This window comes from Vicia villosa, linkage group LG5, assembly GCF_029867415.1.
Source record: "Vicia villosa cultivar HV-30 ecotype Madison, WI linkage group LG5, Vvil1.0, whole genome shotgun sequence".
NCBI lineage: Eukaryota > Viridiplantae > Streptophyta > Magnoliopsida > Fabales > Fabaceae > Vicia > Vicia villosa.
Genome location: NC_081184.1, coordinates 119,729,046 through 119,756,997, shown reverse-complemented (window position 1 = coordinate 119,756,997; position 27,952 = coordinate 119,729,046). Strand labels below are relative to the sequence as shown.

General features: G+C 37.4%; 1 protein-coding gene across 1 annotated transcript; it reads left to right on the top strand.

The window, feature by feature from the left end:
- Positions 1 to 464: 464 nt before the first annotated feature.
- Positions 465 to 27,533, top strand: LOC131605271 (uncharacterized). The gene is made up of 9 exons (XM_058877648.1): positions 465 to 605; positions 690 to 930; positions 1,047 to 1,137; positions 1,219 to 1,346; positions 1,437 to 1,530; positions 1,614 to 1,752; positions 1,833 to 1,990; positions 2,068 to 2,149; positions 27,381 to 27,533. Exons 1-9 carry the CDS (start codon positions 465 to 467, stop codon positions 27,531 to 27,533), a joined length of 1,227 nt encoding a protein of 408 aa, XP_058733631.1.
- The last annotated feature ends 419 nt before the right edge of the window (positions 27,534 to 27,952 follow it).

The window sequence follows — 27,952 nt, the reverse complement described above, 5'->3', positions numbered from 1 at the left end:
ACATGGTTGATTGTAATTCAAAATTTGCTGACATGGCATCACTACAAAAAAACTGTATCATTAATTTTTCTCCTATTTATTAATTTAGTTTAAATCTCTTTATTTTATGATTCCACCTTTTTCCACATTTCATGCATTGGTCAGAACAAAATGTAATTATTAAAGATGTAGCGTGATTTGTTTTGTATTTATGGATGACTGTTGGAATTATAAACCCTAGCAGCCATGTGCATCATCATGCAAGAAGACGGCACAGCTTCCTACCACACTAACCTTTCAACTTTCCATGCTGCCTTATGCCCAAATCCACTATAAATACCCTCACCTACATGCCATTCATTCTAAAATCGTTCTACCAAAACTATTCAAGGTTTTATATATGTTTTCTCTGTTATATTAACGTTCTCTTGCTGTTAGTGTGTATATTAACATCTATCTTATCAGGTAATCGTGAAAAAAAATTAATGGCGCGTCCAATTGAGTATGTGAGGGATATCAATGACTCAAAGGACCTATGGAAGATTTCTATTAGGTGCAAACATATTTGGTCAGTCACAAGTGCTTCAAAGAAGGAACACCTTGAAATGATTCTCGTGGATTCTAAGGTTTGTATCCATATTCATTTTCTGTACACTTATTTTTCATATTTTTGAACCAGATGCTGATTCCATATTTTTAAATTAATGTAGGAATCTATGATTCAAGCTGTTGTACCTCCGTACTTGGTTACCAAGTTCAAGGAATATCTCTGTCATGGTTGTTCATACGTACTGCAGAATTTTAAAGTAGGTTCCAATGACTTCTCTTTTAAGTCCACTGATCATAAACACAAGCTGGTGTTCTGTGGTTCTACTTCCGTTAAGAAAACGGACAACCCAGAAATTCCTGTTAATGTTCTCAATCTACTTAGTTTGGCTGACATTGTAGATGGCAAGTTCCAATCAAATATTTTAGGTTGTAACAGTCTTCTTGGACTAGTTCGAAATTTTTAACCTCTGAATTTAAACGTGTGTGAGTTTTGACCTATATATCTTCTTGTGTTTCAGATGTTCTTGGTGGAGTTGTAGAGATTACTCAATCCCATGTCAGTTCTGATAACAGCAAGAGCAAAGTTGTTTTTTCAATTACTGATAACAGGTAAGATCCATATATTCACAATATTTTACATATGTATGTAACATTTTTATCGTTTTAACGGTTTCATGTGTTGTAATACAGCAAATCCATTGTTGTGTGTACGCTATGGGGTCAATTTGCAATCCAATTCAATGAGTATTGGACAAAAAATAAGGATGATGGTAATATGGTTGTGCTTCTGATTAATGCTCGAATAAAGGAGGCTCAAGGTATATGCTTTTGAATTTTTGTATATTAATATGATATCAAATATGTGTAAAAAATTTCATTATCTGATATTATTTAAAATAAATTTATAGGAAACTTTCCTTTAAACGTATCAAATGCGTGGAATGGCACAAAACTGATCATTAATGATACTGGCTTTGAACAAGTTTCCAAGCTAAAAGAAAGGTATTTGCATAATCCTTTATCTTATTAACCACTTGATAGAAAATATAATTCTAACATGCATTATCAAATTATTATTGATGCAGTTTTAAAGGTGATTTTCCAAAGTTGTCAGATACAAGTGTGCAAGTTACTGCATCACAAAATTCATACTACTCAGATTTCTATAAGTTTGTATGGAAAGCTGATGTATTAAGTCTTGCAGAAATAGGGGGTTTGCAACAGGCAAGAGACCACATACTTTAAATGTATATTATTAACTTTGTACCACTCATCATTAAATCTATATTGGTTTTATTTGTTAGGAAACTACATGTGTAACTGTTGCCACGCTGGATAAATTTGATGTTGGACAATCTGGATGGTATTACAATGGTTATGTTGACTGTACAAAAAGTGTGACTCCGAGGGATGGAAAGCTTGAGTGTTATGCAAAATATATAAGTCCTTCTCCCGTGCCCAGGTATTGTTAAAGATCTTGCTGTATTTTTTTTGTTTTCTATATTTTATTATGGCTTATGATATTATAACATGTTGTAGGTTTAAATTGGAAATATTGGCTGTTGACGGTAAATGCAATGCAATGTTCATTTTTTGGGACGTCGATGTTAAGTGCCAAATTGTAGTTATTTTGTGTATGTAAATAGTGGCACTTATCAATGCTTTTTGTTAATATCGTTTGAATAATCCCCCGTTTTTGTGTAATTACGTTTACTTTACGAATACTTGTATTTTCATATACTTTTATACCGTTTGATATTTTTGTTGTATTTTTGTAGGTATTCTTGCGTTTTCGGAGCCTTGAGGAATAAAGTGTCGAAGACACGGCTGCGAGAGCAAAGAGGAAATAATTCTGCTGTTCTGGTGCAGGGCGCTTCGCGCGCTGCAGGGCGCGTCGCGCCCTCTTTGAGTTTGAAGAACTTAGTCTGGCAGAAGATTGGGCGCGTCGCGCGGGTTTTAGGGCGCTTCGCGCGTTAGGGCGGTTTGGTACATAAGTGAGATGGCGCGTCGCGCGCTGCATCCGGCGCGTCGCGCGCTGTGCGTTTTTCAGTTTGTATAAATAGCTTAGAACAGATTTTTCTAGGTTTTTTATCACCTCTTCTTGACAAGTTGAGCTCTGATCCTTTCTTGGTGGTTTAGAGGTTTAGGAAACACCATTGGGTGCGACGTCATGTGGATTGATCATGGATCTGACTCGATTTCATTGTACCGGTGAGATCTTTCCGGTTCATCTTCTCTCTTCCCTTTGTTTCATTCCAATGGTGGGTGTTGTATGTATGTTTCTACTCTTATTGTATGTATATTTTTGGATCTTGGGATCGTTTATATATTCTCTTTACAAATCATCATTGTTGTTGTTCTTGATCTTTTTGCTTAAATGCTCTGGATTTGTGTTGTTGCAGACATGGACACCATAGATCTTGATTAGGAATGATAACTGTTAGTTTCTGGGTTGCAGACATGGATTCAGGACTAACAATCGTAGTGGGTATCGAGTCTAATGTTAGAACAAGATTTGTTCTGATCAATTATCTTAGTTTTGATGATAACAATAATATGAATTTTGCTTAAGATAATATGGTACTCTAATCCAATGCAATTTCCCTTTCAGGAAATATATAAAGAGTACGCATAATTCAGCGCTCAGAAGCTTTGTCTCAAGGGTTCAGCATGCAACATCAGAACATGGTCTGGCAAGACATCAGAAGATGGTCGAAGCAGAATCAGAACATGGGTCTATGGAAGCATCAGAAGAACATGAGATCAGAAGCACTGAAGCTCAGAAGATGGTATCACGCAACAGAAGCACTTCACGGTCAGAAGATCAGAAGATGCTATGCACCAAGCTGTTTGACTCTGATGATATTCAAACGTTGTATTTACAAACATCAGATCAGAAGAAAGTACAAGTGGCAAGCTACGCTGACTGACAAAAGGAACGTTAAAAGCTATTAAAGGCTACGTCAGTAGACACAGCGTGAACAAGGCTCGAGGTAGTTGACAAAAGCGTATAACATTAAATGCGATGCTGTACGAAACACGCAAAGCATTAAATGCACTCAACGGTCATCTTCTCAATGCCTATAAATATGAAGTTCTGATGAGAAGCAAGGTTAACGATCCTGAACAATATAATTCAAATTAACTTGCTGAAACTCTGCTCAAATCCAAAGCTCAGAATCTTCATCTTCATCAAAGCTCACTACACTGCTTTTGTAATATATTAGTGAGATTAAGCTTAAACGATTAAGAGAAATATCACAGTTGTGATTATCGCTTTTAAGAAGCATTTGTAAACTCTTAGAATTGATTACATTAAGTTGTAAGGAACTAGAGTGATCGTGTTGATCAGGATACTCTAGGAAGTCTTAGGAGTGAACTAAGCAGATTGTAACTAGAGTGATCGTGTTGATCAGTAGACTCTAGAAAAGTCTTAGAGGGTATCTAAGCAGTTGTTCCTGGAGTGATCAGTGTGTGATCAGAAGACTCTGGAAGACTTAGTTGCGGACTAAGTGGAAAACCATTGTAATCCGTGCGATTAGTGGATTAAATCCTCAGTTGAGGTAAATCATCTCTGCGGGGGTGGACTGGAGTAGTTTAGTTAACAACGAACCAGGATAAAAATAACTGTGCAATTTATTTTTATCTGTCAAATTTTTAAAGCTACACTTATTCAAACCCCCCTTTCTAAGTGTTTTTCTATCCTTCAATTGGCATCAGAGCGCCGGTTCTAAGGTGCAAGCACTTAACCGTGTTTAGAAAAGATTCAGGAAGAGAAAAACGCTTCTGTAAAAGATGGTTGATGAAAGTGAAAAGTCTACACCTACACTTGCATCTACATCTGGCTCTGCTGAGCAATACAACGGTAACAATGGTTATACTAGACCGCCGGTATTTGATGGTGAAAACTTTGATTACTGGAAAGATAAACTGGAAAGTTACTTTCTGGGTCTAGATGGTGATCTATGGGATCTTCTGATGGATGGTTACAAACATCCTGTAAATGCCAGAGGCGTAAAGCTGACAAGGCAAGAAATGGATGATGATCAGAAAAAGCTTTTCAGGAATCATCATAAATGCAGAACTGTTTTGCTGAATGCTATCTCTCATGCTGAGTATGAGAAGATATCTAACAGGGAAACGGCCTATGACATATATGAGTCCTTGAAAATGACTCATGAAGGAAACGCTCAAGTCAAGGAGACCAAAGCTCTAGCTTTAATCCAGAAGTATGAAGCCTTCAAGATGGAGGATGATGAAGACATTGAAAAGATGTTTTCAAGATTTCAAACTCTTACTGCTGGATTGAGAGTTCTTGACAAGGGATACACCAAGGCTGATCACGTAAAGAAGATCATCAGAAGCTTACCCAGAAGATGGGGTCCTATGGTGACTGCATTCAAGATTGCAAAGAATCTGAATGAAGTTTCTCTGGAAGAGCTCATCAGTGCCTTGAGAAGTCATGAAATAGAGCTGGACGCAAATGAGCCTCAAAAGAAAGGTAAGTCTATTGCATTAAAATCTAATATCAAGAAATGCACTAACGCTTTTCAGGCCAGAGAAGAAGATCCTGAAGAATCAGAATCTGAAGAAGAAGATGAACTGTCCCTGATCTCCAGAAGGCTAAATCAACTCTGGAAGACCAAGCAGAGGAAGTTCAGAGGCTTCAGAAGTTCAAAGAAATTTGAACGTGGAGAATCTTTTGATGACAGAAGATTTGACAAGAAGAAGGTCATGTGCTATGAATGCAATGAGCCTGGACACTACAAGAATGAATGTCCAAATCTTCAGAAGGAAAATCCCAAGAAGAAGTTTCATAAGAAGAAAAGTCTTATGGCAACCTGGGATGAGTCAGAAGATGATTCAGACTCTGAAGATGAGCAGGCTAACTGTGCGCTGATGGCGACAGAAGATGACAAATCAGAATCTACATCAGAATCAGATTCTGAAGAGGTATTTTCTGAACTTACTAGAGATGAGTTAGTTTCCGGTCTAACTGAACTTCTGGAACTCAAGTCTCAGATTAGTCTCAAATACAAAAAGCTGAAAAAGCAATTTGAATTTGAAACAAAGAAGCTTGAGTTGGAAAATTCTGAATTAAAAGAAAAACTTTTAAAATTATCCAATAATGTTGGATCTCCTTCTGATTCAGAAAAATCCACTCCTAGTCTAAACCATATTCTGAAAGAATATGATTTAAGTTTCAGGAAGTTCTTATCTAGAAGTATTGGCAGAAGTCAGCTAGCTTCTATGATATATGCTGTGTCTGGAAACAAAAGAGTAGGCATTGGTTTTGAGGGTGAAACCCCATACAAACTTGAACCTGTTGATGAAATGAAAATCACATACAAGCCATTGTATGATCAGTTCAAGTATGGCCACTCCAATGATATTAGGCACACTTCACATGCTCAAAGTTTTCACATAACACACACCAAAAAGCATGTGACACAACCTAGGAAATATCATGAAACTCACATTAAAAATTATCATGCTGTTCCTCCTATTGCTTACAATGTTAAACCCAAGTTCAATCAGAACTTGAGAAAATCTAACAAGAAAGGACCCAAGAAAATGTGGGTACCTAAGGATAAGATTATTCCTATTGCAGATATCCTTGACTGCAAAAAGGACAAAGCACAACATGTCATGGTACCTGGACTCTGGATGCTCGCGACACATGACAGGAAGAAGGTCTATGTTCCAAGACCTGGTGCTTAAGTCTGGAGGAGAAGTCAAGTTTGGAGGAGATCAGAAGGGCAAGATAATTGGCTCTGGAACTATAAAGTCTGGTAACTCTCCTTCCATTTCTAATGTACTTCTTGTAGAAGGATTAACACATAACCTCTTATCTATCAGTCAATTAAGTGACAATGGTTATGATATAATCTTTAATCAAGAGTCTTGCAAGGCTGTAAATCAGAAGGATGGCTCAATCCTATTTACAGGCAAGAGGAAGAACAACATTTATAAGACAGATCTGCGAGATCTTATGAGTCAGAAGGTGACTTGTCTTATGTCTGTTTCTGAAGAGCAGTGGGTCTGGCACAGAAGATTAGGTCATGCTAGTTTGAGAAAGATTTCTCAGATTAACAAACTGAATCTGGTCAGAGGACTCCCTAATCTGAAATTCAAATCAGACGCTCTTTGTGAAGCATGTCAGAAGGGCAAGTTCTCCAAACCTGCATTCAAGTCCAAGAATGTTGTTTCTACCTCAAGGCCATTAGAACTCTTGCACATTGATCTGTTTGGCCCAGTCAAAACAGCATCTGTCAGAGGGAAGAAATATGGATTAGTCATCGTAGATGATTATAGCCGCTGGACATGGGTAAAATTCTTGAAACACAAGGATGAGACTCATTCAGTGTTCTTTGATTTCTGCATTCAGATTCAGTCTGAAAAAGAGTGTAAAATCATAAAGGTCAGAAGTGATCATGGTGGTGAATTTGAGAACAGATCCTTTGAAGAGTTCTTCAAAGAAAATGGTATTGCCCATGATTTCTCTTGTCCTAGAACTCCACAGCAAAATGGGGTTGTAGAACGAAAGAATAGGACTCTGCAAGAAATGGCCAGAACCATGATCAATGAAACCAATATGGCTAAGCATTTCTGGGCAGAAGCAATAAACACTGCATGCTATATTCAGAATAGAATCTCTATCAGACCTATTCTAAATAAGACTCCCTATGAATTGTGGAAGAATAGAAAGCCCAACATTTCATATTTCCATCCTTTTGGATGTGTATGCTTTATCCTGAACACTAAAGATCATCTTGGTAAGTTTGATTCCAAAGCACAAAAATGTTTCCTTCTTGGATATTCTGAACGCTCAAAAGGCTACAGAGTATACAATACTGAAACATTGATTGTAGAAGAATCAATCAATATCAGGTTTGATGATAAGCTTGGTTCTGAAAAACCAAAGCAGTTTGATAATTTTGCAGATTGTGATATTGATATATCAGAAGTTGTTGAGCCAAGAAGCAACGCATCAGAAGCAGAGCGTCTCAGAAGCAAAGAATCTGAAGATCAAGTATCAGCTTCTCTGGAGGATCTAAGTATTTCTGAAGAACCATCTGTCAGAAGATCATCCAGACTCATCTCTGGTCATTCAGAAGATGTCATTCTTGGAAAGAAGGATGATCCAATCAGAACAAGAGCATTCCTTAAGAACAATGCAGACTGTCAATTAGGTCTTGTATCTTTGATCGAGCCAACTTCTGTTGATCATGCTCTAGAAGATCCAGACTGGATAATTGCTATGCAAGAAGAACTGAATCAGTTTACAAGGAATGATGTTTGGGATCTTGTTCCTAGACCAGATGGATTCAATATAATTGGTACAAAATGGGTCTTCAGAAACAAGCTCAGTGAGAAAGGTGAAGTGGTAAGGAACAAAGCCAGACTGGTGGCTCAGGGTTATAGTCAGCAAGAAGGGATTGATTATACAGAAACCTTTGCACCAGTGGCCAGGTTAGAATCTATTCGTCTATTAATTTCATTTGCCACTCAACATAACATCACTCTTTATCAGATGGATGTCAAGAGTGCCTTCTTAAATGGTTATATAGATGAAGAAGTTTATGTCCATCAACCTCCTGGTTTTGAAGACTCTATGTCTCCTAATCATGTTTTTAAACTTAAGAAATCATTGTATGGATTGAAACAGGCTCCCAGAGCTTGGTATGAACGCTTAAGTTCTTTCCTTCTGGATAATGGTTTCACTAGAGGAAAAGTGGACACTACTCTCTTTTGTAAAACCTTTAAAAGGGATATTTTAATTTGTCAAATATATGTAGATGATATTATTTTTGGAACATCTAATGCTACACTTGGAAAGGAGTTTGCTAAGTCTATGCAGGCTGAGTTTGAAATGAGCATGATGGGAGAACTCAAGTATTTCCTTGGAATACAAATAAATCAAACATCAGAAGGAACGTATGTTCATCAAACCAAGTATGTGAAGGAACTTCTGAAGAAGTTTAATCTTCTAGACTGCAAAGAAGCCAAAACTCCTATGCATCCAACATGCATCCTAGGTAAGGATGAGGTAAGTAAGAAGGTAGATCAGAAGTTATACAGAGGTATGATTGGATCTCTTCTATATCTGACTGCTTCTAGACCTGACATTCTGTTCAGTGTTTGTTTGTGTGCTAGATTCCAATCAGATCCTAGAGAATCTCATTTAACTGCTGTTAAGAGAATTCTAAGGTATCTGAAAGGTACTACTAATGTTGGCTTAGTTTACAGAAAATCTAAAGAATACAACTTAGTAGGATTCTGCGATGCTAATTATGCTGAAGACAGAATTGAAAGAAAAAGTACTTCAGGAAGTTGCCAGTTTCTTGGAAGTCATTTGATCTCTTGGTATAGCAAGAAGCAAGCAACTATTGCTCTATCAACAACAGAAGCAGAATATGTCGCTGCTGCTGGTTGTAGTACACAGATGCTCTGGATGAAGAGTCAGTTAGAAGATTATCAGATATTTGAGAGTAACATTCCTATATTCTGTGATAATACTTCTGCTATATGTTTATCTAAGAATCCTATTCTTCATTCAAAAGCTAAACATATTGAGATTAAACATCATTTCATAAGGGACTATGTTCAGAAGGGTGTTATATCTTTAAACTTTGTTGATACAGACCATCAATGGGCTGATATCTTTACAAAACCCCTGGCTGAAGATAGGTTTAAGTTCATTCTGAAGAACATCAGTATGGATTTATGCCCAGAATGAGAAGATGAGAAGTTCTCATGTATGAGTATCTTCTGAAATGAAAATGGATTATTTTTTATATCAGAAGTTCTGATTGAAATCTTTTAGAAATTATGATTCGGTTATTACTAACGTTTCATTGTCTAAGTTGATTCAGAACCTCTTTTAAAGCAAAACAGTTGTTACGTTTTATCTCGGGATGGTAAACCTGTCGTTACTATTCGTGGATAAACGTGCGTGCAGTTGAAGGGACACCGACCATAGGGAAATGTTCTAGTCACCTCATTTGTCTTTATTATCTCTCCTCACGTCACGTAACATTAAATGCTATTCATCATTCGTTTCATTTTATTTTCTTTTAAATACTCTTCAAACTCTTCTCTTTCCCTCTCATCTTTCTCTATCTCCTTGCATTCCTCATCAAGTTTTTCTCTCTCTCTCTTCCATATCAAACCCTACCTGTTCATTTTCTGCAAACCCATCATGAACTCTTCATCAAGCCCAGGAAATAATGAAAATGATCAAAACAACAAAAGAAAAGCTGTTGAAACATCACCTTCCAAACCCAAAAAGATCAAAATCACCTATGATCCTCTCAAGGTGAATCCATTCGAAGCAATGTTGTCTGGAAATTATTCTAGACGTGTGTTTCATCCTCCTGGTGAAAGCCCTCCATCATCTCCATCTTCTTCCTCATCTTTCGACCTTCAAGACTCAGCTTCCTCTTCATCTAACCCTTCCTCTCCCTTAATCGATTCCGAAGAAATCTCTTCATCTTCACCTGCTGGGAATGCTGTCTCTGGTAAAGATGGTGGAAGATCTGCATCAGAACCAAGTCTCCCTGACTCCTCGCCTGAAAGCCCGAGAAGCAGTCAATGAAGCGTTTCACTCCTTCATGGCATGCTGGCACAGACTTTGTCTTAGCTAGGGTCTTAGGATTTGGTCTTTGTAGTTTTCTTTTCCTTGTTGCATCTGTTTTCCTGCATTCCTTTCTTGTAATCCTTTTTAGTTATCAATGAAAAAGTTTCTTTGCTTTTACATTGCAGTGACTCTATTTGTCGTTTTATGCATCTAAATCTTTTGAAATTTTCTTTTTGATGTTATGACAAAAAGGGGGAGAAGATAAATGATAAATGATTTGATTAATCTATCAGTTGCTGGGTAAAGCTCCCACACATTCACTAACAAGAACTGCAAGTTCTACATGGTTTAAGTGTTTTGCAGGTATAAAGAAGAAAAAGCAAACTGTAACTCGGTGAACTGACTTTTGTTTTTATTTTGCAAACAATGTTGCGGTGAGCATGAGTCGCCACCGACTTTTATTTTGTCCAATGTTAGGAAAGGTAAAAAGTACAGAAAAAGACCTTTTGAAAAGAAAACGGGCTCGGGGGGTAATTTATGAAAAGGGAAGGTGTAAGCACCCTTTTCATCCGTAGTTATCTACGGGCTCTTAACTTGCTTAGCTCATGTTTGTTTGTTTGTTTTGAAAGGAGCATAAGGACTTTAGCGTAAATGCGTAGCCTTAGTTTTTTGAAATAGTATTGAAAGGATGTTTTTATTGAGCTAGGCAGTTTAAGAGCACTACCCTAATAGTTGATCTTTTTCTGTAATTTTTAAAGTTCCCATGACTATCCATACTATATAGGAGTAGGTAGTCCTTGTTTTATTGGACGTGCGGGTCATCGTAGGGTCATCGAGGTCGTTTGAAGGCAACAAATAGAGGTACCTTTAGCAAGTTCGAAGGGACGATCGTCACTTTTTCGTAGGCAACAATCGAGGGTCATCGAGGGACTTAGTGACGATTTTATATCGAGGGACCTTTGCTAATGAGTACCTCTACATTTCGAGGGACACGACCTTATAATCGAAGGCAACCAAAGAGGGGCGTACCCTAGCGGTGAGTGAGTGCAAGTGTGTTAGATTCGAGTATTTATCTTTGAGTTAAGGTTAGCTAGCGATTGATTAATTATCTTGCCACTCCCTATTTACTAACCACGCAGTTAATATTTACAGAAATTTAAAGTGCAGAAAAGTAAAGGTTCCTACGCTATTACATCGCTTCGGGATGGGGATTACAACAAAAACTTGCAGAAATTAAAGTGCGAAAAGAAAAAAAGAAAAAAAAGTCCTAATTAACTCTTACAAATCCAAATTAATTAAAATTATAAATTATAAATGTCCATGAAGTGCGAGAATCTCGGTCAAGTGGTACCTCACATAAACACAAAATGTTAGTCCGAATGCACGATTAAAATGACAAAAATAAGAATAAATATTAATCAACATTAACAAAAAATAATCTAAACATAATTCATATTAAATACTAACACAAAAAATAAGCACTAACAAAGTTTGATATTTTTGATATTAAAAAAAAATTAAATCTAATCATAATATTTTTATATTTTTGAAATTATCATCCTACAAAACTAAATCTAATGACAACATACCTTTTTTTTTATTTTTTTGAATTAAAGACATATTTGTGTAGATTTTATATATTTTCTTTAATAATAAACAAGATAATAAATAAGAAAGTAAAGAAAACGAAGTTACAGTAGGGATACTACTATCTTTTCACGTCAACATAGCAGCAACTTCTTTAGTTTTTGATTTTTTTAATTTAATTAAAACTAACTTCCTATTATATAGTGACACATGGCAAAGATTATACGAAAATAAAATAAAAATAACAAAATTGACAATGAATATAACATAAAAGTGGAGAAAGTGGATAAATGTATCAGAGCAAAACAAAAACCACATCTCTAACCTCTTTCCTTTCTATTTGCATCAGTAACAACAACTTTTCTCATTTTTTCATAAAAACTTTACGAAGCAAGATCGAACCAGATCAAAGAGAAGGTACCTGACTGGAAACTCGCGACAGACTCGTGGTTGTTTTGTTTTCCTCTATTGCTATTGTGACGTTGAATAACTTTGTTTAGTAAAGGTTGGCATCGGAGATCCGCCGGTGTTGAGTCCGGTGCGGTTGCGGTTAGGAGACCGGTTGAGCGTCGTCGTCGACGGTGTCGGCTTAGGCTTCGGATCTGGGTGGTCGTCGGCTGTGTGAGCGGCTGGTGTTGGGTGTCGGCGCGATGGCTGCTCGGCTGGGATCGGTAGTGCGGTACCGGCGGATCTGACAACGGTGATTCGTGGCCGAGGCCGTTCGGTGGTCGAACGGTGTGAATCCGGTAGCGGAAATGCGGTGGAATCTCTTCCGCTCTTGCTTCACCTGAAAACACAACAATCAAAATAAACTGACATAAGATCTAGAGACAACAACGATGTGATTTACTTGGCTGTTAGTTTTGTTGTTATAGTTAACATGTGATTTTAGTAATGGTTTGAACATGGTGACATCATGGTTGTTTGGAGTTTGTTGTTATTGGAAGGTTGTTTTAATGGCTGAAGGTGTGTATGTGAGTGATGGAACAACGTTTAAAGAGTGTTAACATGAAGCAGAGTGTGAGCTTGTAGGCTATGGAAGAAAAAGTGACAAAGTGTTAGAGCATAGGATTTGTTGCGTATATACATCGGTTAGATTGTTACACCGTGAGTGGGTTTGTACGTGTAAGAGTGGTGGGTGAAAATAAGGGTTATGGATGTTGTTGTTTTTTTTTTTAATGGCTGAAGGTGGAAATTGTTCGTATTATATAGAAAAAGAAATTAGGTTAATCAAAATAGGAAATCAACCTATTAACTAATATAATCAAGTATTTAAATCAAATTTGATTTGATTTTTAATTCTTGATATATTTAGTTAATTCATTGATTTTTTTCTAAAAGTAAAAAAAACTATCCCAAAATTCAATATTTTTAAAATAAGAACAAATCTTTTTTGAATTTTTTTCTTTTTATGATTTTTTTTGTTTATTTTTTTTATATAAAGTGAGAAAAATTGAAAATAACTATTTTAAAAAAAATCCCTAATTAATAAAAACGAAAATTAATTAAAAATAATAGAAAAAAAACAATTTTGTGATTTTTAAAATAATTTAAGACAAAAATAAAGTTAGTAACAAATAAAAGAGAAAATATTGGGTAAGTGAGATTCGAACTCGGGACCTCTCGCCCTTGCACCTCCTACGCTCAAATCCTTACCAACTGGGCTATGTCAATTACTTGAAATAAAATGACATTTCCAAATATATGAGGGCAAATTTTGGGGTATGACAGTTGCCCCTGTTCAATCTTCTTAAACCTGAGGATGTAGATTGGCTTGTGTGCCTATCGGAATCTGAAGGTGGAAGAGGATTGAACACTAGAATACCCAGAAATTTGCCCTTGTTGACGGAGGGACTTTTGTATGAGATGGGCTTAAAGATGCCATCCGGAGGTTGACAGAGAACTGTCTGAGATGGGCTTAGAGATGCCACCTAACTGAGATGCTTGTCAACAACCTGGGGGGCCATGCTTCCCATGGCGCGTATATGATAGATCTTCATAATGTTTGGGGTTCAAGCTTCCAAACGTATATCTGGAATAGAGATTCATAGATGTTCGGGGTTCGAGCTTCCGAAACATCTACCATAGAATTCAGATCAATCGGGATTCAGGCTTTCGAAACATATCTGCCGTAGATTTCAGAACATCCGGGGTTCAGGCTTCCGGAACGTTTCCGTTGTAGAATTCAGATTATCCAGGGTTCAAGCTTCCGGAACATATCTGTTGTAGAATTCAGATCATTCGGGGTTCAAGCTTCCGAAACATATCTGCCGTAGATTTCAAAACATCCGGGGTTCAGGCTTCCGGAATGTTTCTGTCGTAGAATTCAGATTATCCGGGGTTCAAACTTCCGGAACATATCTGTTGTAGAATTCAGATCATTCGGGGTTCAAGCTTCCGAAACATATCTGCCGTAGATTTCAGAACATCCGGGGTTCAGGCTTCCGGAATGTTTCTGTCGTAGAATTCAGATTATCCGGGGTTCAAGCTTCCGGAACATATCTGTTGTAGAATTCAGATCATTCGGGGTTCAAGCTTCTGAAACATATCTGCCGTAGATTTCAGAACATCCGGGGTTCAGGCTTCCGGAATGTTTCTGTCGTAGAATTCAGATTATCCGGGGTTCAAGCTTCCGGAACATATCTGTTGTAGAATTCAGATCATTCGGGGTTCAAGCTTCCGAAACATATCTGCCGTAGATTTCAAAACATCCGGGGTTCAGGCTTCCGGAACATATCTGTTGTAGAATTCAGATCATTCGGGGTTCAAGCTTCCGAAACATATCTGCCGTAGATTTCAGAACATCCGGGGTTCATGCTTCCGGAACGTTTCTGTCGTAGATTTCAGATTATCCGGGGTTCAAGCTTCCGGAACATATCTGTTGTAGAATTCAGATCATTCGGGGTTCAAGCTTCCGAAACATATCTGCCGTAGATTTCAGAACATCCGGGGTTCATGCTTCCGGAACGTTTCTGTCGTAGAATCTGGGGTTCAAGCTTCCAGACTGTATATTTGATATTGATTGATTTTGTTGATGATATTTTCCTGGCTGGTTGGTCGACCTGAAAGACAAAGTTAGTTTTATGCAATGTCATGATGCATGTAATGCATGTTTTTTTAAAATGAATGAGAATGTTATGCATATGACATGAGGTGTATGATGTATGAATGCAAAATGTTGCTAATAACGACAACAAATTGTAGCAGTGTTTGGCGGGGAAAATAAATCCCTGACTGTTCAGCGCCTTTGAGAGATTTTTTTTGAATCTCGACTTGACTGCCCCAAATGAATTGGATAATAACATGTCATGCCCCTTGTACATATTGGCGTTTTAGCCAACTGAGTCAGTCGTGGGAAATCTTTATGCTTTTTGGAGCACTTCCGAAGCATGCCTGTCGCGAGGGCTTCCTGAGATTTGTGCTGTTATAAGCAACTTGCCCCAGTATCATGTGTTTAGGAACAATGCCCCTGATTGATCAACACTTCTGAGGGAGTTTTCGAGTCATGACCTGATTGCCCCAGATGTCTGAACGCTTACTTGACGAAGTACTTCGACTGCTTTTGTGCCCCTGAGGCTGATCAGAATTTGAGATATTCTTGCTCAAACTCAATGGAGTTCTAAAGACAACTTTTCCCTTGAGAGGATTAAACTTTTCATCAGCAGCTCATGATGGAAGCCTTCCTGGTGTCAAATACTTGTTCATATGCAAAGAATGTTTAGTATGAGAAACATAATTTTAATGCAAAGTTCATGTTTGTCTTGAAGTTTAAAAAAGGAAGTTTTTTTTTTTTTTTTTTTGAAAGGATGTCGAAGCATCGATTTTTTTTGAAAGGTGGTGTGATACCAACTCAAGCGTTTAGCAAAACTCCTAGGAGTCGGTTTACCGTATTCTCGTTTACAGTATGCTTTCGAATTAACCCTGCTTCAATTAGGACTTTTGAGGGTTGTAGCGTGGCCAGGTTCATGGTTTTAAAAAAAAGATTTTTAGGCTCAAAATTTATTGGTGCCCACCCCCTTCGTGATGTTCTCCAACCTAAGTTCAGTTAACTTGACGCGAGCATTCATCCTTCAAGAGGAGCTTGAGACGTACGATTGAGGAGTTGATGAGGTGTTTGGACATGGCAGTCACTTACCTTTTATTATTGGTGTCTGATCACACGATCTTGAATTTATAGACACACGAATTTGCCCCTTTTGTTGAGGATCTTTTTTGTTTCCCTAACTTTTGCCTGGACAAATTCTTCCGAATTCCGAGTTTGAAGTCCAGCGGGATGCCCTAACTTTTGCCTAAGTTATTTTCTTTCAAGTTATTGACTTAGCGGGCTTTCTTTTCTCTTTTTTTTTTCGTTCTTTTCTCTTTTTTTTGAACAAGTCGTATGAGACATATTTGATTTGTTGGAAAGATTGTGACTGCCTCATTCCTTTGTTGACGAGGATATACCATTGTGGTATCTTCATATTTTGACCTCCTAATGTGAGGGATAACCATTGTGGTTCTGACTTTCCTCAACCTTTTGTAGGATAACCATTGTTGCAAGCTCCTGATGAATTTTGAACGCTCAAGCAGGTTAACTAAACACTACCCTACCCCTAGGTTAAATGTGAGGGTTTTTTCGTATAGAAAAGAAACTCCTACTTCAAGGCTCAAAGAGTTTGACAAGGGATTAACCTCCTTATATCTCCAGTGTATGGGGATTTGAAACAATGCCTGTACATCATCAACAGGGTTTTACTCGAAAGCACACTATTTGAGATTATGAGTATCATGTGTTCGTCATTCTCCCTTCAGAGTCATCATGCTTTATCATTGAGAGTTTGGTATCACAAGCAAATAAGAACATATTAGAGCGAGAGCGAATGAATTTTTTCAAGACAAACACATCCAATGCATCGTTATTATAGTTCAAAAACAAACAAGTATTGCATATAGACAGTATTGAACAAGAACAAGAAAGATTACGCATGAAAATGCATGAGAAATTACAAATTGCCAACATTAAGGAGATTTTCTCCGTATGGACTTATTGCTTCAGAAGGTCCATTGAGTCGAGGGAGAACTTCAAATCTGGCCTGCAGGTGTGAATATGATAACCTTTGCATCAATCAGGTCTTGTACTTTATCTCGGACTGGTTGGCAATTATCGATCGACTGACCAAGTGCCCCAGAGAGGAAACCAAACCAAGCGTTCGTATCTGAACTAAAGATTACTTCTAAGAAGAAGATTCTGACGAAGCCACAAAGGAGTTGTAAGTATCAAGCTTTAGGGATTTGAGGTAGAAAATGAGAAGCTCGTTGTCTGGAAACCTGTTATGCAATGATATGTATGCAAATGTATATGCAATGATTTCAAGGATCTTTTTGGAACCCAATTTGCAACATTGACATGTAGTTGCAGCTTTGTTGAAGAACTTCGACTTCCGTCTTTGAACGTCCTTCTTTAAGAATCAAGCTCACCATATCCAGTGGGTCATAGCCTCTGATTCGGGATATGGCACTTTCGAGTTTGAAGGCATATGGCTAAAGGAAAATAAAATCCTCTTGCCCCTTGATAGGAACTGTACCCTTGAATTTGAAGGCATCTAGCTAGAGGAAAATAAATCCTCTTGCCCCTTGACAGAAGTTTATTGTACCTTCGAATTTGAAAAGCATCCAGCTAGAGGAAAATAAATCCTCTTGCCCCTTGATAGGAATTATACCTTCGAGTTTGAGAGCATCTGGCTAGAGGAAAATAAATCCTCTTGCCCCATGATATGAATTAAGGCTCTTGATAGTCCTTCCATAACAGTGCTTGGGAATTATGCATCCTAAATACTTAAGATCCCTGAAAAAGGTTAGTCAGCACGTTATGTAAAGGCATAGGGTAGTATGGACAAGTAAGTCCTACAAACAAAAACCTGCAAGGAGATCAAGTGGTTAGATAACAAACATGTCACACAAGAGTCCTTAGGTTTACGGCTTGCACGGAGTATGACCAGGTGATTACCCTTCCCCAAAGGTACTTCTATGGATAAAGAGATTTCAACAACAGGGTTCTACCAGTTACTCAGAATTGTCAGCCCCTCTAAAGCACCCTCGAACATGGTACATGCATACCACGCAATGATACTTTAAGAAGAAACCTATCTGAGTTGTAGTATCGGGTCGCGACCATAACTTGACATGCATCAAGAATAGCCCTCCCACTACGATCCTAAAAGTCAGGATGGGTTAAAGGTGACTAAAGGTCCTTGAGCTCCGACGCACCCAAAGGTACATACGTAAACCTCTCTCATGCAAAAGAGGTACATAATAACCAGTGGAGGCCTAACTCAAGCGTGAACTTCATATTGACCAATCCCAAGCATGCACAAGGGAGGTCGCCATGACTATGCCACTTCCTATCTTATGGTGCACTCGAATCCGGGTATAGGATTCATCTTCCATTCAAATGCCCAAACAACCTTGAAAGGTAAAGCAATCAAAACAAACAAACAAGTATTAAAATGAACTAAGCTCTAAGGTAACCCCTCTTTTTATTTATCCCCAGCAGAGTCGCCAGTTCTGTAACTCGGTGAACTGACTTTTGTTTTTATTTTGCAAACAATGTTGCGGTGAGCATGAGTCGCCACCGACTTTTATTTTGTCCAATGTTAGGAAAGGTAAAAAGTACAGAAAAAGACCTTTTGAAAAGAAAACGGGCTCGGGGGGTAATTTATGAAAAGGGAAGGTGTAAGCACCCTTTTCATCCGTAGTTATCTACGGGCTCTTAACTTGCTTAGCTCATGTTTGTTTGTTTGTTTTGAAAGGAGCATAAGGACTTTAGCGTAAATGCGTAGCCTTAGTTTTTTGAAATAGTATTGAAAGGATGTTTTTATTGAGCTAGGCAGTTTAAGAGCACTACCCTAATAGTTGATCTTTTTCTGTAATTTTTAAAGTTCCCATGACTATCCATACTATATAGGAGTAGGTAGTCCTTGTTTTATTGGACGTGCGGGTCATCGTAGGGTCATCGAGGTCGTTTGAAGGCAACAAATAGAGGTACCTTTAGCAAGTTCGAAGGGACGATCGTCACTTTTTCGTAGGCAACAATCGAGGGTCATCGAGGGACTTAGTGACGATTTTATATCGAGGGACCTTTGCTAATGAGTACCTCTACATTTCGAGGGACACGACCTTATAATCGAAGGCAACCAAAGAGGGGCGTACCCTAGCGGTGAGTGAGTGCAAGTGTGTTAGATTCGAGTATTTATCTTTGAGTTAAGGTTAGCTAGCGATTGATTAATTATCTTGCCACTCCCTATTTACTAACCACGCAGTTAATATTTACAGAAATTTAAAGTGCAGAAAAGTAAAGGTTCCTACGCTATTACATCGCTTCGGGATGGGGATTACAACAAAAACTTGCAGAAATTAAAGTGCGAAAAGAAAAAAAGAAAAAAAAGTCCTAATTAACTCTTACAAATCCAAATTAATTAAAATTATAAATTATAAATGTCCATGAAGTGCGAGAATCTCGGTCAAGTGGTACCTCACATAAACACAAAATGTTAGTCCGAATGCACGATTAAAATGACAAAAATAAGAATAAATATTAATCAACATTAACAAAAAATAATCTAAACATAATTCATATTAAATACTAACACAAAAAATAAGCACTAACAAAGTTTGATATTTTTGATATTAAAAAAAAATTAAATCTAATCATAATATTTTTATATTTTTGAAATTATCATCCTACAAAACTAAATCTAATGACAACATACCTTTTTTTTTATTTTTTTGAATTAAAGACATATTTGTGTAGATTTTATATATTTTCTTTAATAATAAACAAGATAATAAATAAGAAAGTAAAGAAAACGAAGTTACAGTAGGGATACTACTATCTTTTCACGTCAACATAGCAGCAACTTCTTTAGTTTTTGATTTTTTTAATTTAATTAAAACTAACTTCCTATTATATAGTGACACATGGCAAAGATTATACGAAAATAAAATAAAAATAACAAAATTGACAATGAATATAACATAAAAGTGGAGAAAGTGGATAAATGTATCAGAGCAAAACAAAAACCACATCTCTAACCTCTTTCCTTTCTATTTGCATCAGTAACAACAACTTTTCTCATTTTTTCATAAAAACTTTACGAAGCAAGATCGAACCAGATCAAAGAGAAGGTACCTGACTGGAAACTCGCGACAGACTCGTGGTTGTTTTGTTTTCCTCTATTGCTATTGTGACGTTGAATTTCTTTGTTTAGTAAAGGTTGGCATCGGAGATCCGCCGGTGTTGAGTCCGGTGCGGTTGCGGTTAGGAGACCGGTTGAGCGTCGTCGTCGACGGTGTCGGCTTAGGCTTCGGATCTGGGTGGTCGTCGGCTGTGTGAGCGGCTGGTGTTGGGTGTCGGCGCGATGGCTGCTCGGCTGGGATCGGTAGTGCGGTACCGGCGGATCTGACAGCGGTGATTCGTGGCCGAGGCCGTTCGGTGGTCGAACGGTGTGAATCCGGTAGCGGAAATGCGGTGGAATCTCTTCCGCTCTTGCTTCACCTGAAAACACAACAATCAAAATAAACTGACATAAGATCTAGAGACAACAACGATGTGATTTACTTGGCTGTTAGTTTTGTTGTTATAGTTAACATGTGATTTTAGTAATGGTTTGAACATGGTGACATCATGGTTGTTTGGAGTTTGTTGTTATTGGAAGGTTGTTTTAATGGCTGAAGGTGTGTATGTGAGTGATGGAACAACGTTTAAAGAGTGTTAACATGAAGCAGAGTGTGAGCTTGTAGGCTATGGAAGAAAAAGTGACAAAGTGTTAGAGCATAGGATTTGTTGCGTATATACATCGGTTAGATTGTTACACCGTGAGTGGGTTTGTACGTGTAAGAGTGGTGGGTGAAAATAAGGGTTATGGATGTTGTTGTTTTTTTTTTTTAATGGCTGAAGGTGGAAATTGTTCGTATTATATAGAAAAAGAAATTAGGTTAATCAAAATAGGAAATCAACCTATTAACTAATATAATCAAGTATTTAAATCAAATTTGATTTGATTTTTAATTCTTGATATATTTAGTTAATTCATTGATTTTTTTCTAAAAGTAAAAAAAACTATCCCAAAATTCAATATTTTTAAAATAAGAACAAATCTTTTTTGAATTTTTTTCTTTTTATGATTTTTTTTGTTTATTTTTTTTATATAAAGTGAGAAAAATTGAAAATAACTATTTTAAAAAAAATCCCTAATTAATAAAAACGAAAATTAATTAAAAATAATAGAAAAAAAACAATTTTGTGATTTTTAAAATAATTTAAGACAAAAATAAAGTTAGTAACAAATAAAAGAGAAAATATTGGGTAAGTGAGATTCGAACTCGGGACCTCTCGCCCTTGCACCTCCTACGCTCAAATCCTTACCAACTGGGCTATGTCAATTACTTGAAATAAAATGACATTTCCAAATATATGAGGGCAAATTTTGGGGTATGACACAAACACAGAAGCAAAACCATGGAAACTGAAGCAAGCCGAGTGCTGTTAAGCTTCAGAGATCAGAAGCAAGAAAGAAGAATGAATCAGAAGCACTGATAATAGAATTTGATCCATATTTGTCTATTTGATTTGACAAAATTCTATTTGCTCTGATATATTGTTTGCTCTGATACATATAATGTTATGGATCTGATACATATAATGTGCTCAAACATATATTTTATGTTCTAACTCGTTCATGCTGACTTTTGTCGTTTAGTTTTTGTTCTGTAACATTTCAGGATGTAGAGATGCTCAGATGATGCTCTGGTACATTCAACAATGTTCTGATACAAATCTAGCATGAAGTGATGTTGGTAGAAATTCAAAGCTCTGAAGCTATCCGAGGGAAGCAGAAATCAGAAGCTGCGAATGTTCTAAAGATCCAGAAAACTCAAGTTTTGAAGCTGTCCTAAATGGAAGCAGAAATCAGAAGCTGTGAATGTTCTGAAGATCAAAGAAATTCAAGTTCTGAAGCTGTCCTGAATGGAAGCAGAAATCAGAAGCTGTGAGTGTTCTAGGGATCTAAAGAAATTCTAGTTCTGAAGCTGTCCTGAATGGAAGCAGAAATCAGAAGCTGTGAGTGTTCTAGGGATCTAAGGAAATTCTAGTTCTGAAGCTGTCCTATGGAAGCAGAAGTCAGAAGCTATGAATTCTCTGAAGACAAGAAGCTTATATGATCGTCTCTACCGAAATAATCAGGGAAGTCTTTTATTAAAGTTCTTCGAGTATTTATTTCAGGGGGAGATTATTTATCTCAGGGGGAGATTGTTAATCTCAGGGGGAGACATATTCATATGCTTATGCTATAGCTGTGTAGTTTGTCTTTTGCCTTCTATTCTTTCTGATCGCAAATTCATATCATTTATATATGTTTTTGTCATCATCAAAAAGGGGGAGATTGTTAGAACAAGATTTGTTCTGATCAATTATCTTAGTTTTGATGATAACAATAATATGAATTTTGCTTAAGATAATATGGTACTCTAATCCAATGCAATTTCCCTTTCAGGAAATATATAAAGAGTACGCATAATTCAGCGCTCAGAAGCTTTGTCTCAAGGGTTCAGCATGCAACATCAGAACATGGTCTGGCAAGACATCAGAAGATGGTCGAAGCAGAATCAGAACATGGGTCTATGGAAGCATCAGAAGAACATGAGATCAGAAGCACTGAAGCTCAGAAGATGGTATCACGCAACAGAAGCACTTCACGGTCAGAAGATCAGAAGATGCTATGCACCAAGCTGTTTGACTCTGATGATATTCAAACGTTGTATTTACAAACATCAGATCAGAAGAAAGTACAAGTGGCAAGCTACGCTGACTGACAAAAGGAACGTTAAAAGCTATTAAAGGCTACGTCAGTAGACACAGCGTGAACAAGGCTCGAGGTAGTTGACAAAAGCGTATAACATTAAATGCGATGCTGTACGGAACACGCAAAGCATTAAATGCACTCAACGGTCATCTTCTCAACGCCTATAAATATGAAGTTCTGATGAGAAGCAAGGTTAACGATCCTGAACAATATAATTCAAATTAACTTGCTGAAACTCTGCTCAAATCCAAAGCTCAGAATCTTCATCTTCATCAAAGCTCACTACACTGCTTTTGTAATATATTAGTGAGATTAAGCTTAAACGATTAAGAGAAATATCACAGTTGTGATTATCGCTTTTAAGAAGCATTTGTAAACTCTTAGAATTGATTACATTAAGTTGTAAGGAACTAGAGTGATCGTGTTGATCAGAATACTCTAGGAAGTCTTAGGAGTGAACTAAGCAGATTGTAACTAGAGTGATCGTGTTGATCAGTAGACTCTAGAAAAGTCTTAGAGGGTATCTAAGCAGTTGTTCCTGGAGTGATCAGTGTGTGATCAGAAGACTCTGGAAGACTTAGTTGCGGACTAAGTGGAAAACCATTGTAATCCGTGCGATTAGTGGATTAAATCCTCAGTTGAGGTAAATCATCTCTGCGGGGGTGGACTGGAGTAGTTTAGTTAACAACGAACCAGGATAAAAATAACTGTGCAATTTATTTTTATCTGTCAAATTTTTAAAGCTACACTTATTCAAACCCCCCCTTTCTAAGTGTTTTTCTATCCTTCATCTAATGCCTCCGTGTTGTTTGTGTCGGTGGAGAAATCGCTGATGTGAATAGTACGGTTGAGCTTTCGTCGGTGTTGCAGACATGGACACCGATGTGGCATCTCGAGTGATGCCCGGTGATGTTGACGCGTATTGTGAGTGTCGAGCGATAGATCTTCAGATTTAAGTATTCGACGGGTAGAATGAAATGCAACTCCATAACTATTTCTCTTAGACTATTGAGATTGTTTATCTGCTTTTATTTACTTTTCCCGCATTTACCTTTCCGCACCCAAATCATGAAACTTAGAACGCGAGATAGTCGAACGGCAGTTCTTCTCACCAATCTCTGTGGATACGATAAATCCCGGATGAATACTTCCAAAACTTTTGTTGCTTGCCGCTATACCGAACCAACAAAATGGCGCCGTTGCCGGGGATTGGTTGAGATTAATCGCATTGCGATGGTTTTATGTTTTAAGTTTCGTTTGTTAAGTGTTTGGGCAGGACGTTTTCTCTAGGTTGCGTTTGAGGCGAAAGCATTGGCGTACCGCGAGGAAGTTTCTTACCATTCGCGAAACAATAAAGGCGTCGATCTAACGACGTTAAACGAGCGCTTGTTGGGAGGCACCCCAACGGTTTTATTTTTCTGTTTTTCTGTAATTGAGTTGTGTAGGTGTTAAGTGGTGGCTCACTGAAAAATCTGTCTTTTTAGACTGGTCTGGTTTTTCTGGTGTAGCGCGCGTCGCGCGCTCATGGGTGCGTCGCGCGCTGGGTTGCTTTTGGCCAATGAACTATTTTTAATGGTTCACTTGGCTAGCCTTTTTCCCACTTACACCAAGGCTTTATAGTATAGTATTTTATAGTTTTTTAATTCTTTTGTTGTTGTTTAGACTCAAATTTTGGCCCGATTACTTGGAGTCGCATTTGGTAATTCTCCGATTGTGATAGATTCAACATGCCGGTTGTGCGGTAATGATTGTTCAAATTTGTACGTAGCAAGGTACTCGTTTATCGCTTTCTATAGCATAGCATGTTTAGGAGACTTTTCATTTGTACAATTTTCATACTATTCATTCTTTTTGCATAACTTGCTCATGACTTGAATCACAATTAGTTTCCCCTTTTTACCATAAATGTGAGGTGGCTTTCCATTGTGTATATATGCGAGAGACCGGTATTTCTTGTTCTAACTGGATATTATTATGTTTAATCTTTAGTTTGTATTGATTTTGTGAATGCACGAAAGTGATCAAGGCACTTGTTTGATTTTGAGCACAACTACCATAAGCCAAATGTCATTTTACCTTGTGAGTGTGTGACCATTCGTACCCCCTTTGAGCTTTTTTGTCATTGTCCATTTTGTTTTTGAACTTGAGACATAGTTCACCCTTTTTGATGGATTTTGATTATCTTTGTTTTCTTGACCTTAACTATGATGTTTAGTTGGATTTTTACCTTGCCTTAGAAAGTAGGGAGTATTCACTTTATGTTATGGTTGAATTCAAGTTGGGGAGAAGGTGTTTGCCTCTTTATGATGTGATTGATGTGAGGTTAAGAAAAGAAAAAGAAAAAGAAAAAAAAAAGTGAGAAAGAAAGAAAAGAAAAAGAAAGAAAAAAAGAGAAAAGCTTGAAAAAGAAAAGAACAAAAAGAGTTTTGAATAAGAGTGTGCTAATAAGTTTTGTGTTTGGTGTGAAATTTGTGATGAAGAGAAAAGTTGGATTGAAATTGTATTGTTTGAAACTTTGTGGAAGTAATTACTCCCTTAGGTTTAGGCAAGTTTTTGTTTCGATTAGCTTTAGGACTTATCACTTGTTTGTTAACCGAGCCACATTACAACCTTAAAAGCCCTTGTGATTCGTGTCGTTGCATTTTCAATACTATTTTTTAGATGAACGCATAATTTTTTCTATTGTTTGCAAGATTGTTGGATGAGTGTGACAAAGTCCTCACCTTTCGGTGTTTTTCATCTACCGATGAGTTTTTGCTAGGCGTGATTCATTATTGAGCTTGTTTTGTTTTAGGATGTTTTGTATGAATTTTTGTACTTAGGATTCGTTTCGTTTTCATGTTGTCGTTGTAGGATAGTGGTAAGTATTTACTTTGTTCGTACGTTTTTGTTTGAACCGTACAATTGTTCCGTTTTTCAAAACTTTGTTGATTCTTGATTCTTTGGATTTTTACTTTTGCAATTTGAGTGTTTGGCCCTGTTTGAGGACAAACAGATTCTAGTTGGGGAGAGTTGTTAAGTGCCAAATTGTAGTTATTTTGTGTATGTAAATAGTGGCACTTATCAATGCTTTTTGTTAATATCGTTTGAATAATCCCCCGTTTTTGTGTAATTACGTTTACTTTACGAATACTTGTATTTTCATATACTTTTATACCGTTTGATATTTTTGTTGTATTTTTGTAGGTATTCTTGCGTTTTCGGAGCCTTGAGGAATAAAGTGTCGAAGACACGGCTGCGAGAGCAAAGAGGAAATAATTCTGCTGTTCTGGTGCAGGGCGCTTCGCGCGCTGCAGGGCGCGTCGCGCCCTCTTTGAGTTTGAAGAACTTAGTCTGGCAGAAGATTGGGCGCGTCGCGCGGGTTTTAGGGCGCTTCGCGCGTTAGGGCGGTTTGGTACATAAGTGAGATGGCGCGTCGCGCGCTGCATCCGGCGCGTCGCGCGCTGTGCGTTTTTCAGTTTGTATAAATAGCTTAGAACAGATTTTTCTAGGTTTTTTATCACCTCTTCTTGACAAGTTGAGCTCTGATCCTTTCTTGGTGGTTTAGAGGTTTAGGAAACACCATTGGGTGCGACGTCATGTGGATTGATCATGGATCTGACTCGATTTCATTGTACCGGTGAGATCTTTCCGGTTCATCTTCTCTCTTCCCTTTGTTTCATTCCAATGGTGGGTGTTGTATGTATGTTTCTACTCTTATTGTATGTATATTTTTGGATCTTGGGATCGTTTATATATTCTCTTTACAAATCATCATTGTTGTTGTTCTTGATCTTTTTGCTTAAATGCTCTGGATTTGTGTTGTTGCAGACATGGACACCATAGATCTTGATTAGGAATGATAACTGTTAGTTTCTGGATTGCAGACATGGATTCAGGACTAACAATCGTAGTGGGTATCGAGTCTAATGCCTCCGTGTTGTTTGTGTCGGTGGAGAAATCGCTGATGTGAATAGTACGGTTGAGCTTTCGTCGGTGTTGCAGACATGGACACCGATGTGGCATCTCGAGTGATGCCCGGTGATGTTGACGCGTATTGTGAGTGTCGAGCGATAGATCTTCAGATTTAAGTATTCGACGGGTAGAATGAAATGCAACTCCATAACTATTTCTCTTAGACTATTGAGATTGTTTATCTGCTTTTATTTACTTTTCCCGCATTTACCTTTCCGCACCCAAATCATGAAACTTAGAACGCGAGATAGTCGAACGGCAGTTCTTCTCACCAATCTCTGTGGACACGATAAATCCCGGATGAATACTTCCAAAACTTTTGTTGCTTGCCGCTATACCGAACCAACAGTCGACTGTGTTAAGTTGGTAGGCAAATCCGCTGCTGAGATTATAAATGGTCTAAAAAGGGTACATGAGCCGCCTTCATCATTCTATCTGTCCATAATTCAAAAAATTTATTCTAACATTTTTTTTTTGAAACAAGGCTGGGGAATATGATCCGCTTGAATTCCCTTACGAACTTGATTCAATATTGAAGCGGGAGTTGGCTATCAGAGCTGTATTCTAGCCCAAAAATGGACGCCTCTCCGTGATTGGTTTCAGAGATGACCAGAAAACCCGTAATAGAGTTAAGGAAAATTTTAGAGCTGAAGAGGTAAATGTCGTTTTTTGTAATTTATATCTGGACATTTGATTACAGTGTTATATACTGATAGCTTGTTATTTCTCATGCAGCCTACATCTAGGCTTCGCATAATTGAGCCAACATCGTAGGACGATTTTCCAAGTGTTTCTGTAAGTTTTGCATAATTCACACTCTGATTGTAGTTAATTGTTACCGTCTGCAAATGTTGATCTTGACAAGAACGTTTTTTCCATGCGCATGATTTCAGGAACCTCTGTCTGTCTCAGCCGATTATGATCCTTCTGCCTCAAATACTAATCTGACGCCTTCTAAGAAAATTTTAAGTGAAGCTGTTGAGGAAATTGAAGGTGTCCAGCTTTCGTCGACAAAGTTAATCAAAGATATCAAGAAGGAAGAATAGTTGAAGATGAGCACTTAATATGTGTTGTACCCAGTTTGTAGGATATTTTATTTTTGTTGAAGACTTTATTTTGAGTTATTTTCGGTGATTCTTACCTTGTGGGACAATCAGAGTGTTTAATTTTAAGTTATTGTATTTCTTGCTAATTTTGAATTGCAACAACTATGTTTCTGTTGTATTTTAATTATGAATGAAATACGGTTTTTTTGAGTTGTCTGATAATTATTTTCTATATATAATTTGGTTTAATGTGGAGAATAATTCTATAATAAACTTTTCAAGATGGATAAAAAAATAGAGAAGTACTTTTTCTATTTAAAATTTAACAAATTTCTTAAATTCTTAAGATGGCATTGTTTACTGGCGACGTCTAAAAATATTCCCTTGCAACATTGACATATCTTAAACGTGGTGGGTGA

Excerpts from the sequence above, each read along its gene's own strand:
- LOC131605271 (XM_058877648.1), top strand. The coding sequence starts at position 465 with ATGGCGCGTCCAATTGAGTATGTGAGGGATATCAATGACTCAAAGGAC. Across the intron at positions 931-1,046 it reads TTTGGCTGACATTGTAGATG|ATGTTCTTGGTGGAGTTGTA; the intron begins GCAAGTTCCAAT and ends CTTGTGTTTCAG. Across the intron at positions 2,150-27,380 it reads TCGATGTTAAGTGCCAAATT|GAACCTCTGTCTGTCTCAGC; the intron begins GTAGTTATTTTG and ends GCATGATTTCAG.